This window comes from Parasteatoda tepidariorum, chromosome 3 (genome assembly GCF_043381705.1).
Source record: "Parasteatoda tepidariorum isolate YZ-2023 chromosome 3, CAS_Ptep_4.0, whole genome shotgun sequence".
NCBI classification, from domain to species: domain Eukaryota; kingdom Metazoa; phylum Arthropoda; class Arachnida; order Araneae; family Theridiidae; genus Parasteatoda; species Parasteatoda tepidariorum.
In genome coordinates, this window is record NC_092206.1 from 28574651 (window position 1) to 28592362 (window position 17712).

The 17712-nt window shown below is 27.0% G+C and overlaps 1 protein-coding gene across 1 annotated transcript; it reads right to left on the reverse strand.

Annotated features, from left to right (window-relative positions):
- Positions 1 to 28: 28 nt before the first annotated feature.
- LOC107450864 (programmed cell death protein 10 Ccm3) lies at positions 29 to 14664 on the reverse strand. The gene is made up of 7 exons (XM_016066784.3): positions 14246 to 14664; positions 13120 to 13173; positions 11958 to 12081; positions 7485 to 7611; positions 5761 to 5842; positions 3385 to 3467; positions 29 to 2275 (listed from the first exon to the last, which is right to left on the reverse strand). The coding sequence occupies exons 1-7, from the start codon at positions 14315 to 14317 to the stop codon at positions 2191 to 2193; spliced, it is 627 nt and encodes a 208-aa protein (XP_015922270.1). The 5' UTR covers positions 14318 to 14664; the 3' UTR covers positions 29 to 2190.
- Between the last annotated feature and the right edge of the window lie 3048 nt (positions 14665 to 17712).

Genomic DNA, 17712 nt, shown 5'->3' on the forward strand with positions numbered 1-17712 from the left:
ACTGAATACTTGAAATGAAAAACGGCAATTCTAAAATTATGATTTATTATCACAGGTAATCCCATAAAACACATTACAGTAAAATATCCAGCACCTTGTACATACTTTAGCAAATACTGGAATCAAATAACAAAATATGCTTTAGCTTCTTTATATACAAAGATGCAAAACTTAATATATACCTTTAAATAATTTATTTAAATGGACAGCAATAGACATTTTCAAATAATTCAAAATTTGTTAATATATTTTTGATATAGTAAATACACAACAGTTTACTATAAAAAAGAAATTGCCAAAGTATTTACCATCAAACCAGTATCAGTTAAATAAAAAATTATATATATAATTTGTACAAATGTCTATGCATAAACATTTTATTTGGAACATACTGACATATGTTAAATTAAACAATATTAAGTGATGAAGTTTTAATGATTTGGATACATTCAATATGTTAGGTAAAATAAAAATTCATCACAGTGAATAATAAACAAAATATTTTTTCAAAAAAATAGTTTGAATCAACCAGTTTTCTCTATCATTACTTTAGAGATACCATTTTAAAATAATACAATGAAAATTATATGTCATAGTTTATTTAATCATCATAAATTTAAAAATTAGGAAGAAACTAATTACAAAATTAGTTATAGCTTAATGTAAATTAGTATTTTTCTTAAGAAATCATTTTAAAAAAAATTCTGCCAAAAATAAATACATTAATGATTATAATTTAGTAGACAAGATGGATACCCATTTCCGCTCTTAATATCAGCAGAAAAAGATACTGCTCTTGATGTTAATCATGTATAACGAATGTCAAAAAATAATTCTAATGCATATGAAAATTTTAACACAAAGGTACATTTCAGCTTGATTAGAAGTTTAAAATTTCCACTCTCCCTAAAATAAAAAACAAATTCTTGGGCAAGAGAAACATTTTTGGTGCCTTTAATAACATTGAGAGAAAAGATCACCTTTTAACCAATTATGCAATATGTTCTGGAAGAATATGTTAAGTCAATGGTCCCAAGTTTGCCCTAACTACCCCAACAGGGCATGCAAAAACATTTAAAGGAAAAACATTTGTAACTAACTTGCAAATTGTTCTTACTAGAACTAATTTAGAATGCATTGAACAATCAACTAAAAAATTAAAAAAAAAGTCACCAATAGAAAATATTAGGAAATCGCTGTATAAGCTATTTTATTAGTATGATATAGTCAAGATTCTAGCAGCATCTCACAAAACTTACGCAGTTCTGTTAAAGACGCAAAAACAATATTTTTTTATCAAGCATTTTTAGATTTTCTCTTTGATCTAATTTATGAGTGTAAAACCTTTTCCAGCTAATGTTTTTTATTTGCTTAAAACATACTTCTTATAAATCTGGCCAAAATTTTAATGTTATGTTGCAATCCTAATAAATAGAGGTTAAAAAGCAAATCAAAATAATAAGATTTAGAACCATAAGAGAATATTAAATTAAACTAAAGTTTTTATTATAAGGAATAAAAACCACCTGTTTCTCTACCAATAAAACTATTTTTATTATCTATTGCTAACTTTATTAACATTATATACGATAATAAAATATAAATCATTATTCAGATTTATAATTTTATGTAAACTCGTTTAAAAAAAAGTTTTCCATGCATTATTAATCTATTGGACAAAACTACACTAAAAATTAGAAATTGATTTAAAACATTTTATAATTAGTATGGAGAGCAATAAACACTTGTTTTATCTTTATGGCACAAGAAATTTTAATAATTGATAGAAAAACCTTTACAGAAACCTTGGACGTTAATTGTTATACATTGTTTTCAAAAATCAAAATATAATTATTTTAACGTTAGTTTTTACAAATAAAATGTTATACACAGGGGCTTTTCAAAGCACCAATAAAAGTAACAGAACTCTATAAATATTTTATAATGAAACAACAGAGACTTATATTACACCAAACATTCTGACTTGTATAACATTATAATAATAGTTAAATCTTTTACCTATATATTATTTAACCAGTCATAGGTAAGAAAAATTAAGAAACTAGTATCCATAAAAGATTTAAAATATTCCTTTATACAAATGAGAGCCTCACAAATAAGTGTGAGATAAAATGAAAAACTTTCTAAATATACTTAATGAAGGAAGAATTAAAGCTAGCACAATGAAAGTCAATCACACTTATGCTTGACAGTGATCATGATCAGGTTGGTTTGATGAATTAAACAAATGGCACTGAGAAAAACAGCCTGTGATCTAAGACGGAAAGAAAAGAACATTAAAAAACGTTAATAAACTCATAAAAAATTGCAAACATTACATAAAGCACCTAACAGACAGAAAGGATTTGAGATTTGCTTATCTTTGTTGAAAAGCTGAAGGAAGGGTATGAGCAATATTTATGTGTTCATATTGTCATATTTTTTTTAAAAAATGCAAAAGAAGGAAAAAATTACATTTGGTAAAAAAAAAAATTAAATAAAAGTAAAAGTTTGGAGTAAGAAAAAGTTAGAAAAAAATTTCTTTGAAAAGTTTCAGAGATCAAGAATTATAACCACAAGAGGAAAGACAAAAGATTTCTTTTAAATATTCCACTTAAATTTTATAAAATTAATTGACACTTAAATTTTTTATTATTATTACAGTGTTAGATTATTACAGTAAAAGTATAAATTAGAGCAAAAAACAAGGGGAAGTATTGCAACTTTTTAACAGGGTGCATACCCAAATTATTCAACAAAAAATAAGCACTTTTCAAGCACTCAAAAAATATTTTCAAGCACTTTAAAAAAATATCATAATTAGGCAGGGTTGGAAAGTTTTTGACATTTGACGGTTTTATCTTGTTTTAACATTCATGTCAAAGGGGAAAAAAAACCTTATGCATTGTTTTTGACAATTGTCAAAAATCATGAAATTTTGAGTCGTGTGAAACGGATGGAGTTTTCATACGCTACGGACTGACAATGCGACAAAATAGATTGGGGTTGAATTAATTGTGAAAACGTTGTATAGAACAATGTGAACTGTGTCTTTTTGCATAATTAGAAGCAAAAATCAACATAGTAAAGGAAAAATCTCATTTTCGAAAAGGGAAAATTGAGCGCTTTTTAAAAACACCCAATGAAAAAAACACCTTTAAGGGCTTTTAAAAATCAAAAATAAGCACTTTTTAAAAACACTACGAACCCTGTTTAAGTAACCACGGGAAGAGTTTTGTTGTTTTGCTTAAATCTTTGACAAGGTGAATCAAAAATCACCCAAAACATACTAATGTAATATTGGAATGGCCCCTCACATAACAGTTAATTAAAAAAAACATAGCATTAAAAATTTACATAGCAGGAAAAATAAATCAAACTTACTGTCCTTCTCTAAAGAAATCTTTCAATGTATTACTGAAGCGTTTTGAATATTTGACAAATTCTCTCTTCCTCTGATCCAAAGCCTATAAAATGTGGTACATTAATTAAAAAACAAATCTTTCTTACTCTAAATAATGCATCTGAATTAATAATATTTCAAATTGTACAAATCATTGACAAATTTAATATATTTAAAAATATATACTTGATTTGTCCATTGTTATATTATACTATTTGCTTTTGCATTTAAATATAAAACTAGAAAAATGTATCCTGTTTGAATAAAACAAAAATTAATAATATGAACACAATGCCGCAATTATAATTCAAATAAAACTATCTCCTTTTGTTTTCAAATATAAAACTATAACAATGTATTATTTGTGAATAAAATTGTAAAAATTAATATATTTTAAGTTAAACGACACAAAAAAAAGAAATAATTTTAAATATAATAAACACTTAGCATAAATTAATTGTATTAATAACAGTTTAGGGATTAGAATTCCGTCAAAAAATTTTACGACAATTTAATGATAAGATTCCAAGTCCAAATTTTTTTGCCTTTTTAAGCTGTTAAACAGCATTCTATTATTTTTGAAATTTTACAAAAAGAAAAGTGTTTTTAAGCTAAAACTTTAAAAGATATAAAAATAAGAAAAAAATTAAAGTGTTTAAAAATCATGAAAAATATGGAAGGTTGCTGCATATAAAAATAAGCTGAAATTTTAAGAAAAAAATCAAGTATTTAAAACAAAAAACTTGCCATATAATAAAAATTTTGAGAAAGTTGAAGTGATTTATTTTCAGAAAAATATAGGCAAACCTTTCTTTNATTTTTTTTTTTTTTTTTTTTTTTTTTTTTTTTTTTTTTTTTTTTTTTTTTTTTTTTTTTTTTTTTTTTTTTTGGCTTGAATACCAATTTCCACTTAATATTTTGATTTCTCTGCAATAAAAGTCTCAGTAAATAATGGAGAGATTGTGATGAAATTTTACTTAATATTTTATATTTTATTTTACTAAAATCTTATAAAGAGTGGGGGTTTTTTTATTTAAAGAATTAATATTATTAATAACATAAAATCAAAACTATAAGGTTTAATGAAAAAAATTTCAATACTAAAATAAGTCAACTACTCATTGTCCACTAAATCAAACAAAAAAGTTTATAAAACTGAGTACCACTTTTTGAGATATTTGTAATATAAATTTATATCTAAAGTTTCCCCATAAACTATATTGTTTATGTTAACTTATAGTTTACATGACCTATTAGTTAGTGTAAAATAATAGTTGGGTTCTTTTTTCACACTTTTTTAAGTTATAGTCCTTTTAATATTGTTCTCATTTTCTCCCTTTTAGCATTAAACATTATATGACCAAAGCCGCATTTTACTGAAAAGTACTAAAACTGAGACAAAAAGAAACTTTCACATCATTTCCTAAATAATATGTCACCAAACTCAGAATTACAATATGGATATTGCATTTTTCAAATCACTGTTTTGTAAATCAATAAACAGCCAATCCACTTAGAGCATATGTAGCTAGGCTATTAAGTATTTCTAAATATTCAATTATAATAGAGTTTCCATAATTAAGTAATCGAGACTGAACCTAAACTGCACTATAGAAAATTTGAATTAATTTCAAAAGCATGCTATTTAATGAATAAATAGAAGCAACTTTTAAATTTAAATGCAATATATTTAAATGAAAAATGCTCAATGACCCACACAGCTTTCTAATACACAACTACCTCCTATAATGGATTTTTTATCTTATGAGTGTAATCTGTGACATGACATTACGTTCTTAAGCATTTTTTGGCCCTTTCTGAATTAAACTTATGTTAGGCAGTAAACAATTGTATGGATCGCATCCAAATTTAGTGAACCAGAGTTATTTATTGTTAAGGGGCTTTGCAAGGTACATGCAATTATTTTTTCATGGGTTGTGTATTTTATTGGTCATTGCTATTTAAGTACACTGATTTCTTTTTTTTCTTTTCATACAGGAAAAATGGGTTTATTGAAAAGTTGAACAATGGAGAATCTGTTATACTTTATTTTGATTTCAGCACATAAAATAAATAAACTAAGTTAAGCATGTAAAATTCAAGCTGTCTTGTTTCTCTACAAAAAAAAAAAAAAAAAAAAAAAAAAAAAAAAAAAAAAAAAAAAAAAAAATTTGAAGTCATCTAGAATGCACTAATGGTGGAAGGAAACTTTTAAATATGCCAAATACTAACTCTTAGAACTTTCAACAAAACATCAGGATTGCATTAATAACCTAAAATTACCCACGAATATTAAGACATGTAGAAAAATATTACCAAATAAAAAGTTTTTTTAAAAAAAAAAACAGGTAAATTACTTGTTTTCCAGTCTGTGATGGAATATATCCCGAAACTTCATTAACAGCATCAAGTAGTTTTTTTATGGCACTTGCAATTTCTCTACAAGAAAAAATAAAAAAGTATCTGTTAACAAAACACTAATAATGTCATTTAAAAAATAATTATGGAAAAGACAAATAAAGTGAGTGCATTATAAATCACTTCATTACCAATTTTAAAAGCTATTATGTCTGCCATATTAAAAAATCCTATAAGTCTGAAGAGGGCAGTAATTCAATATTTTATGATGGTTTCATCACTTAGGACTGATTCCTTTTAAGCCTTACAAAATTAATGGAAATTGGTTGCTTGGTTTAGGCTTAACAGCTAAATGAGTTTTGCAACAAAATAAGATTGAACTGAAACAAACTCCAAATAAAAATACAAATTATATGATGTTCTGAGGATAAGAAATGAACAACAAAACAAAGATCTTCCGTGTCCCTCTGAGTTGTGTCTTTCTGCATGAAAAAGGTAAATTTACTTGAAAATAATTTTAAAAAATAATTAGACCACAGATAAAAGTTTTTTAGATGGAATAAAGTTTAAAATTTTTTATACCTGATAAAAGCAAAGAAAATATAATTAATAAAATATAAGTTCCTTTACTAAACTTTTGTCAAATTTATATTTTCAAACACAAACTTTTTTCCTGATAAGTGCTTCATAAATTTTTTAAGAGAGAAATACAAAAGCATGAAGTAAAAAAAAATTATTGTGTGATAATTCAATCATGTAAAATATTTGTGGCAACAGAAGAAAAAGTCTAATCAATAATAAACTAAAATAATACTAAATAAAATTACAATTTTTATCCTTCCATACCTTAGTAAATTGTACTCTTCAAAGAAATATAATAGCAGGAAAAACTAACCCTTTGCTTGTGGCCGGTACAGCTTAGGTACCGATCAAAAAACTACTCTCATTGCAGCGCTGGATCAGCATTTGTGCCAGTAATTCTCTTCCCCTTATATTCAATGACTGCTTTCGAACTTGTCATTTCTTCAAGAATCTCCTGCAGGGCTGGGATAGTCTGGGTTGGTAGGGCATTGGACCCATGTCCAAGTGGTCCTAAGTTTGATCCCCATCAGCCGCAGATTCCCTGTGCGGTAAATGGTGACTGGTGCATGCTCGACCAGTTGGGTCACAAAGTCATCCACATTCCCAAAACAAATCCTACGTCTAATCTAAACCTAAATCTACCAACCGAATTAGAGATTTATCTTTTTCTGGCTCAGTACAAATTTACAGAAATCAGCTAAAAAAAGTTATAACTTTTTCTCATAACGTGTTAGACATTACTAATAAAATATGCCAAAATATGTGCAAATTACGACGCATTCTACAACCCTGCTACCGTTCCCTCCAAAAAACTTGACATACCAATTCCAACAAAATTTTCCTATTCATAACTGGTTAAAGCAGTTACCTCTCACTTGCTATGTGGGGGATGAATTTCAGCAAGATAACGCCGTAATAAGAGGAGGATTTTTTCACCTGACTAACCCCAACTAAGAAATTAAGAGATTATTTGTAAGTGATAAATTATTAAAATAAAAATTCCATGTAGTTTGTGTATTTGTGGTTTGTAAACTCAATACAACAGAAAAAAAAATTTAAATATTTTAATTTACAAAATAATTATTTGTATTTAAATAACTATAAAAATATAAACATTTTCAGATAAATGAATTATACTTACTTTATTGTTTCTAAAAATGTCTTTCGATCATTAATTTCATCTGGTATGCGACTTAATATTCTTTTCAAAGAAGAAGATTTTTTATTCAGCTCTTGAAATGCATCTTCATGGCGAGTTGATTTATAATCTGAAACGAAAACATCAATTATCTGTTATATCACATTTCTGTACAGACAGCAATTGAATGATTTAAAAACTATTAGTATTCTGCTATTTTAACAATTGTTTTTTTAAGGAGAAATCTATCTGCTACATAAATGAGCAATATTAAATTTTTTTTTAAAAAGGCAAATTGAAAGAGACATTTTAATTAAATGGGCATCTTTTATTTTATTGCCTGCTTACCAGCTTAACGCCATATGTTTAAAAATCAAATGCGTGGACGATCGCCGGCCAACCCTGTGGTAGAATTTTTTCGGGCTTTCTGCGATGTACCTCTTTAATACTAATATTTTTCTGCAAGATAGCTTTGAAAATAACAAACATACATGTTACTAATTTAAAGTAACAGAAGCATCAACTTCAAAGAAAAAGAAAACTTTTTTAATCGAATATGTAATTTTTTTTTCATTCTGATAATATATCGATATTTTTGCATTTATGTAGGGGGATAAGACACTAACTAGTTTTTTTTTGTAAATCATCATAACAGTAAAAAAATAAAAAAACTTGAGATCCGTTGTAGTAGCTACCAAAAAAGATAGACAGCAAAATCACGCAAATCGGACTCATCAAAAAGAGGTTACTAAATGCGTGTTTTCATTTTGAGATTCAGTTGTTGTAATAAATAATACAGTATTAAAAATATTTGATTTTAAAGACCATGTGTAAATCAATAGTAATAATTGCATAAAAATAGAACGAAAATTTCTGCAGAAAAAAAAAAACTTTTTACTTCATTACTCTTTATTTTTCATTATTCTCAAATGAGAACCAAAAAATCTCCAGCATTTTTTTTTTTTTCACTCCCATGCGCAAGAAAAGCATTTGCCACATGGCCGGCCAGCCAGGATATCTTCCTCCTTATAGAAGAGATTCTTCTGTTGTTTTTAGGAATCCTATTGCATACTTCAAATGAATGAGCCTACAGTTGATGACTTCACTCAGATCTGGCCAATACGCATCTAGTCGCAGATTTCAAACATCTTATTCGAGTTTCCGGCTTTAAAAAATTTTACCCGAAATTAAAATCTTCGTCATAAATTTTTTTTTATTATTATTTTTCGCTCGTGTCTTTTTTTAAGAGACTTTGCTCTAATTATTCTATTGTGCAAAAAAAAAAATTTAAAATAATGCTAAATAAAGATTTTGACTATTCATTCAATGATTTTAGTTATTATATTTACTTTGCATAATTAATACGTTCTCTTTCCAAATCAATATGAAGAGCATACTGCGTACTTAAAATGCAATAATTTAAAAGCGTAATATCGCTTTTAAAGTAGTACACTATTTTGAATTTTACTCCTCAAAATTAATAGAGGATTGAAAAAAATCTCCAAAAATTCATTTCTGATAACACCATTATTTCCCATCATGAAAACTTATTATTAAAATCAACATTCAGTGTTATCAAAATATATAATATAAATTTGTTACATTATAGAAACTTGTCATAGCTAAGTAATTTTAGTTTCAAAGGTAATTGAAATTTAGAATGTCAAAGAGAAAGAAAATTAAAAGTCTAATTAAAAAAACTTGAATTATCTAATTATTGGCTATTTTAATATTAAATATGTATATATGCTTGCGACAACAATTCTACTTGCTATTATGAATTGTCATAATAGCAAATTTTTCAGTGATGAGAGTTTAATATAAAATTTAATTATATAGAGCTATATAAACACATATATAGAGAGAATTTATTTAAAAACATAGGCCAAGAATTTTTAAAAAATTTTCAAAAGCTTAAGTCTGCTTAGATCATAACTTTTAAAACTGTTAACTTAACAAAATTTCAAAGGAACATAACCAACAAAAAAAATTTCTGTTGGTAGAGCATAAATAATAAAATCGCTAAATATTGTAGAACAGCACCTACAAAACACAAAGTTATAGATTAAAATAAACTGCCAAAAAATATCAAAAATAAGAAAGGAATATATTTTCATAAATGTTCTCTTGCCACTAAAATTTCCTCATAAGACAGCAAACAAAGAGAAAAAGTTAAACATGCCTCAGCTTTAGACAGTTCTCATTGTTAATGTCTGATTTACTTCTGTTTTTAGATAGTTGATCTGATCCAAACTGGTATATTGAGAAGTATAGGAGAAACTAAAGTAAGCAACAACAAAAAATCAGTGAAACAAACATTCAATAGGTTTTTATTTCTTAAGAAATGTAAACAAATAAACTTAGATGGATGGTTAGTCCAAAAGAAAAGTCGAAAATTGCAAAAAAAGATTGCAAATATTTTTTTTCTTCACATCAGCTTAGATACAGATTTTGAATTTCAGATATCTTTTAAAAGAAAAAGCCTACTCCTGGCTAGGACTGGGCTATAAATCGATATATCGCGACATATCGATTCAACGCCTGTATCGGCAGGCCGATACAGCGACTTTTGTTCCAGGCGATGCATCAGAAATCTGATTTAAGCCGTCGAGTAAAGAAGACGAAGGATATAGCGATATACGACATAGCGTTACAAGACACGCAAGGATCTCTTACATTCCGATGTCAACTCGAGCTGGGGAAGGAGATGTTCGTATCGTTATATTGAAACGGCCTTGATTGTTGAGCGGTAGAATCAGAATCAATTTTGAGAACATATATCGTGATCTCGCATGTTCGTTTCCGCACCTCTTAGTTTTTTTTTTCTTCTTTGTCGCGACTTGATTCGTTTCTTGTAGATTATTTTCAGTGGGACTGACTTTGTGATCGCCGTTGTTACATTGTTCTGAACGTAATCCATTATTGAAAAGAATATATAAAGAAGTGTTTCTTAATTAATTAGGTAAATTTTTTCTTGAAACAAAACTTTTTTTTAATTTTAAATGTGAAAATTAATTTTGATATTATATGTTTAAGTATTATTTTACATTATTGAATTTATTACAAACGGAAATCTAATTTAAGGTGCCCATTAAGAATTAAATTAAAAAGTAATAAAATTTGTTAGGCTATTTTTTACTTTACTTTAATTTATTAAAAACTTTTTGGATAAAATAATAATTTAATGGGTTTTTAGTAATGTTCGCAATTGCGACTTCCTTTTTTAAAATCATTTAGCACTTCGTTTTATTAAAGAGTATAATCGTGTTTTTTAATTTTCTTTCAATATTGTCAGTTGAATATATTAGCGAATATCATAATTCTTTTGTTTTTAACTTTAAGAAACTAAACCTTACTTTGTTTTTTCGTTCAGAATTCGGTAATTATTCAATTTAACTTTATTATTTATGTGAAATAATAATGATAAAAAATAGCGTTGTTTTAAAAGTGTTTTTTCTTTTTGTTTAATTTATTTAGCACTTTGTTTTAAGCATACAAATAATTTTTAACAAACTTATTTTTTAAATTTTCTTTCTATATTGTTAGGTAAATTTTTTTATTATTTATTTTTAAACTAGGAAATCTTTCGTTATTTGCGCAATCATTTTTAGAAAATATAACAATATCTTTCTTAAGCAAAACATATACATCAAATTCATAAATTGATCTAAATCAATCCGAGTATGAAGTTTTGATAGAAATCCGACTTTCTGCACCTTACAAGTAAATGAATTTCAAAAATACTATATCGCGATACATCGCTATATCGCGATGCAAAACTGACGATGCATCAGGATATAAAATTTCCAAAATCACTCAGTCCTACTCCTGGCATATATACAAGTGGGCTTAGATTCAGAAATATAATACATATTTAATAAAGCATTTTTTTCTTTTTTTTTTTACATAGATCTGTCTAAATCAGAAATGACAATTTAAAATTCAGAGCCGTGATGGCTTAGGGAATAAAGCGTTCACCTTCCAATAAGGTGAACTGTGTTCGAGTCCCAGCAATGGCTGGTTCGTACGAATTCCACATTCAGCTTGGACTGACCACAGTGCTGACGTAAAATATCCTCACTGGTAGACGGATCATGGGTTAAAGTCTTCTTGCTGCCAGTCTAACCGTAGGTGGTTTTCCTCTCCATGTAACGCAAAATGCGGGTTAGTTCTATCAAGAAGTCCTTCCTAAAGACAATACTTAACCCCGGAGTTCCTTGTCTTTTGGATTCGGTCAAAATAACAAGGCTACAGAGTTTAACATTAGTAGCCATAAACTCAAAAAATTGGGTAGGCTGTTCAGCAACGGTTATAAAATAAAATAAATTTTAAAATTCAATTAAAATAAACACCAAAAAATTATATGAATACATATTTCAGTATAACAAAAATATTAATAAAACCCTGAAAACAGGTATCATTATAAAATCTACTTAAAGCATATGCATAATTATCACAACCTGCTTCATAGCATACCTTCACAATCAGGAACCGAACCTTGAAGTTTTAGAAGACTTTCTGCCATATTAACGGAAAGATCAGCTTGTTTCACTAAACCCATGACTAAATCATATAAAAATCCAGGATGAACATTTTCTACCTGCATATTTTAAAAAGAAAAAGCTTTATACAAACATTAAAAAACAAAATATAAAAAATAGAGAATATCAGTACAAAAAAAAAAGTTCATTTTATTTATTTAACTATATAAGTATTAAAAGATAACATTCATATTGCTATATCTCAATATTTGAATAAAAACACATTACTTCTTATCAATATCATGATGAAATCATAACCCACTCCATTTAATTTAACAAGGAATTTTATATCATTAAAAGAGTGTTAAAGTAAATTACAATCAGCAGTAAAGAATCTACAAATCATAGGCATTGCCATGCATAAGAATTGAAAAACAATAGACTATTTCTTTCAGAAGAACAAAGTTAATAGGAAAGAAAACTAAATTCAAATGATAATATAAAATCATAAAGTAAAATTTTATGAAAAGATTTAACAGAAACTTTAAATTGCGATTTTGAAATAGAGAAAATGGAAAACCTCACAGATCATTAACATAATTTGAAAACAATTTTAAAAAAGAAAACAATTATTGTTGATCAGAGCTAACAATGCCGGAACAGTTCAAGCGTTGCCCTTAATCCCCTATGATCCAGGGGCCCCCAAATAAGGGAAATACATTTTTTCAAAATTCACGCTTCACACAAAGAGTTTCAGTACACACTTCAAAAAATAACCTTTGTAATAATTATATTAAATGATATTGGATAGTTAAGAATATTAAATACTAAATTTATTAAAATATTTTTGTAATTAAAATATGTTTTTAATTAATAACTACTTTTGTTATTTTTCAAAACAATGGTTATAATTGATATTTAAACTAAAGGAGCCCATAAAAATTTATGCCCCGGGGCCCCGTGTTACAAAGTTACGGCACAGTTGTTGATGTGTTGTATACATTAAGCAATATAATTAGCTTAAAAAAAATTTTAAAAATAAAAAGCATAAATATTTTGAATCCTAATAACTATAACAAATACATTCAAAACATCTCCGAAATATGTTAATGATTAATTACCAAAGGAAAATGTTTGTTAAATAAAATGAAAAATACCTTTGAAACAGCAGCTTTTAAAGTCTGTGCAGCAGAAATATCTTTTCTCTCAAGCTGAAAAATTAAAAAGAAATCAAACAATTGCTTTTGCACATAGTTTTTTAACACATAACGAAAATCATTTACATTCTATTCAAGTAAACCTATAGGTTTACCTATAAATTATATTCTTAAATTAAGAAAATTATTAAATTATATTTATTTTCAATCTCTAAATAAGTTTCTAAAAGAAATCAGCAAGGAATAACGAAACAATTTGATGCAAAAAAAAATTTAATTGGTTTATTGATATGTTAATAAGATATAGATATCTTAAAAAATTAAGATTTCAATGATATTGATATAATATTTATAATTAAGAAAATAATTTTTTATGTTCGTCTAAGCATCACATCTGAGCAATTCTTAGTCTAAGTGTACACTGTATATTTAGGATATATTGTCTTATAATTGGTTAAGCAAAAATTATTTGAGAGTCAGTAAACAAGTAACAATGTAAGTAACAATAAAAATAAATTTTAAAACCTACTCGAATACCCAAATTTTTCAATTAATTTTAATAAGAAATTTTAAAATTAGAATAAAATAAACAGTGATATTGCAAGATTTATTAGAATGAAATATCTGATTCTCATTTTAATATTTAAGTGGAGTATAATATCTTTATAAATTACAGCTCAACTTTCAGTTCACAAATAAATTAACGCATACAAAGTTTCTTAACTTAAACAAGATATTCCATAAGGTTAGCTTAACTTATACAAGGTAGTCTATATAGATTAATCGTAATGCAGATTTTAATTTAGTATTACAAAACACAGTTGGATGTTTAAAATTTTGATTAGCTTCAGAACTAGAGATGTAAATAGCTGTTTTTTACTTTTATAACTTTTGTAGATATAAATGGTATAAATAATAATAACATATATGATCACTTTAATTCTTAAATTGTATAAGAAGCATGTTCATCCCTTGCTGAATGGTACACGTAACTTGGCGATTTCGCGACATAAAAAGCTTCTAGCTTTACGACATTTAATACAGGTCTCCAAAAGTATTTCTCATAAATTTCTATGATTTAATTAAGAGTATATTTGAAAACGATAAGTTTTTGCCAATTTAATACCTTCTCTAATATAGGCCCAACGAGTATAGGCAGCACAAGGGCTGAAACAGGAGTATCTTCTCCCATTTTCATGCTTTTTGGAGATATTCAGTATATTAGTTCAAAATTATAAAATAAACATAAAAAAGGATGCAAGAAGTAATTAGCTTAAAACAATATGGTCATAAATATGTCACGTATACATAGACTCAAGTATTTGTTTTCGTTTTCCTACATCAATCATAACAAAGATTAAATTAAAATTTGTTGCATAAACTTTCACAGTTTAAAGTAAAAATTCCAGAAAGAAACTACACACAGATGGCGCTACGAAAATGAAAGAATAAACGATTCGTTATCAATTGACGATTTATATTCTGAACTAAGTACAGATAGCGCTGTTGTTCCTACGTAGCCTAATGGCGAAAGAAATGGACTACGGGAGGCGCAAGACAGAAGTCTCTACCTATGGCAATACTCTACATGCTTGAATTGGATGCATAGGATGAGGTAATAAAGTAGTTTCTGTCTTGAGTTTTAAACAGATAAAAAAATTTAAGTTAGGAAAATATATAGCTCAAGACTGCATTAAGCATAGTTCTTAATTAAGAACTATGCTTTCTCTAAAGAAAGCATCGTGGAAATTTTAAGAAGCGTTTTTGACTAAAATGCGAAAAGTATTATGGAGGGGGAAAACATCGCAATATATTCCCATACAGCTGAGAAAAGAGGGATTAATATATACGGCATAAGACATTTTCAAAATTTTAACTGTTCAACAATTTTTTTAAAATTGGTTTACATTTGTTTCGTCTCAGCAAAATATCTTTTCTACTTATTTTTTATTTTATTTTTATTAAAATCACTCTAAGTAAAGTGCTTAGGTAAAATCTCATTCGAGCAATAAAAAATCTAAGCATTTTTAAATATGAAAACTTCATATTTAAATATTTTCTGTTTCAATATGTTTGAATTTAAAATGTTTGTCAAAAAACCAAATAAGTATTTAAGGACAAAAATAAAAACATTAAAAGCATTTTCAATGAAAACAGCTTAAAAACTGTTTTCAACTCAAGTACAATATTTAGCTGCTCAGGAGTCATAATCATGGCCAATAGATAAGTCCAGGAAAAAGGATGAAAAATGTGGAATTAAAAGAATGTTGAGACCCCAACGCGTATACTATACAAACAGTCTTCAAAATAACTGCCCTCACGTCGATATGTGTGAGAAAATTCCAAAACAGTTGTAAAACATTGTACCATTGAAGTTTGACCTAAACTTTTTGGAAATTTGATCTGATTAGTTAAACAATTCCTTTAGGGCATAGGGGGTCCTGATTTCCGAGAAACACGGTAAGAACTCTATTTCCCTTTCTCTTTGAAAAGGCGTTAATTACCTTGACCAAAACGAACAAGTGAAGAAAGATTTAAATAGGAAGAAATACAATATAATTTATTGCTTTGACTTTTACCGATTTTAACTAACTTTGATTAAAGATTATAAAATCTGTTAACTTTATATTTTTTTAAATACATTGGGGAATAAGGGGAGGTATCCGATCTGCACGTACCCCAATTAATTAAGCAAAATTGACTGTGAATGATGTAATTTGTTTCACGGAGTTTAAACTTATAGATTTTTTTTAAGTTAGAGTTCATAAAGATGCATAAATTTTATAATATATTTAACTTTTTTCTGTTTAATATTAAAATGTAAAATAGAAATTAGAAATTGCCATTCAAATGTGAAATAGAAATAAATATTATTGCCGAAATAGTAAGTATGCTTTTGTTTCATTATTCATCATTACGAAATTGAAGTATTATTTTTAGAGCTGATTTGTAAGGGGCCCTTTGGTCTCAAAATTTTTGCAGATGAGACCCAGGTTTGTACACTCAAAAGTATGCATCCTCAAAAGGATGTGCACTCAAAAGTATGTATAACCAAAAGTATGCATACACAAACTGCATCAAGCTGAAGATGCAGTTCCCTATAGTTATTTAAATAGTGAAGCACTTACGTAGCTTCAGACTAATTCATTCAATAAAATTCTAAATAAATATTTTATTCATAATGCCAATAATAAAACAAATTACGACAAAGTACTGTCAATCCGACCCTGCCATGAAGTCTAAGGCCATCTGTTGCCATGGAAACAAGAAGTAGCGAGTTTCAAAGAGCTTCTAAGTTTCAAAGAGCTTCTTTTTCCCTTTCTTTCTTCGACTTGAGTCAAAAATTGTCTTAAATAATGACTTAACACCTCTACTTGAAATAGTTAAACCACGTAACCATAGTCACCGCCACTATTTCAGACGAATGGCTAGGGGAGTTCTTTAGATAGACAAACTATACGCAAGTGTTTAAACTTTGGAGATTACTTGCTGTATTTTATAGAATAGAACAGCAGTTCCCAAAAACGTGTACCGTAGAATGGAACTCTAAGTTTATCAGGGGTTCCTAGAGTTAAATTTTTTTTATTTTTAAACTGGCAACAATTTTTCAATTCTCTATTAAATTTTATCTAAGCAAAAATCCATTAGTCATTTAGTATTTATATTATTGTTGCAAAATTTTATTTGAGTAAAATGACAGAATTTTTTTTTAAAAATATAGTTATTTTCAGATAATTGAACTGACTGTGCAAAGAAAATGCATTTATAAACATTTGCCTTAATATTTCCCAATTCAAAAGAAAATAACTATATTCAAAAATACAGAAATATCTAATTAGAGCAAAAATCGTTTTTGTTTTGCAAACAAATTTTTTGTTTGTTGTCAGAAATGTTCTAATGCATGCTTGTTTAAAAATAATTCTGCCCAGTCAGCTCAACATTTAATGATTCTAAATGATTTTACGAAATATTTATGCTCAGTTTTAGATATATTTATTTTAATAATTCTTTTATAGTTTCTTATATCTTTGTTTTTTACCGAACTTCATTAAGTAATTAATAATGTGTAGGTTATAGTAGTATATACACGTTCCAATTTATAGAAAAGATTTATTGATAAGACAGGAAAAATACTCTTAACCGTTCAATTGATTCTTCAGTTATAACAAACAGTAGTATATTTTGTTGAATAATAGTTTGTAAAAGGTAGTTGAAAAAATATTAGAGGACAAGGTTAGGCTTGATATTTTTAATGGACATAAAACTGCATAAATTACAACATGTACCATTAATTAATTGGCTTGTAGAAAATGAAATTTTAACAACAGGCGATGTGGTTTAGATGTTTTCAAAGCATAAAAGAAAATCACTTAAAAATAAGTTACATTTGATATTTAGAAACTGATCCATGAAAATTATTTCGACGTTTTGATTTTAGTCATAGCTCAGTCTGTTTAAGAAAATAGACATAGCTTGAAATGCATATTAATGAAAATTAATACAACACGAAATGTGTATTTAAGAAAATGGACATAATGTTTGATATCATTTTTTTAATAATTGATTAATAAATCAAAATAATTACAAAAGCAA

Excerpts from the sequence above, each read along its gene's own strand:
- LOC107450864 (XM_016066784.3), bottom strand. The coding sequence starts at position 14,317 with ATGAAAATGGGAGAAGATACTCCTGTTTCAGCCCTTGTGCTGCCTATA. Across the intron at positions 13,174-14,245 it reads TTGGGCCTATATTAGAGAAG|CTTGAGAGAAAAGATATTTC; the intron begins GTATTAAATTGG and ends TTAATTTTTCAG. Across the intron at positions 12,082-13,119 it reads TAAAAGCTGCTGTTTCAAAG|GTAGAAAATGTTCATCCTGG; the intron begins GTATTTTTCATT and ends TAAAATATGCAG.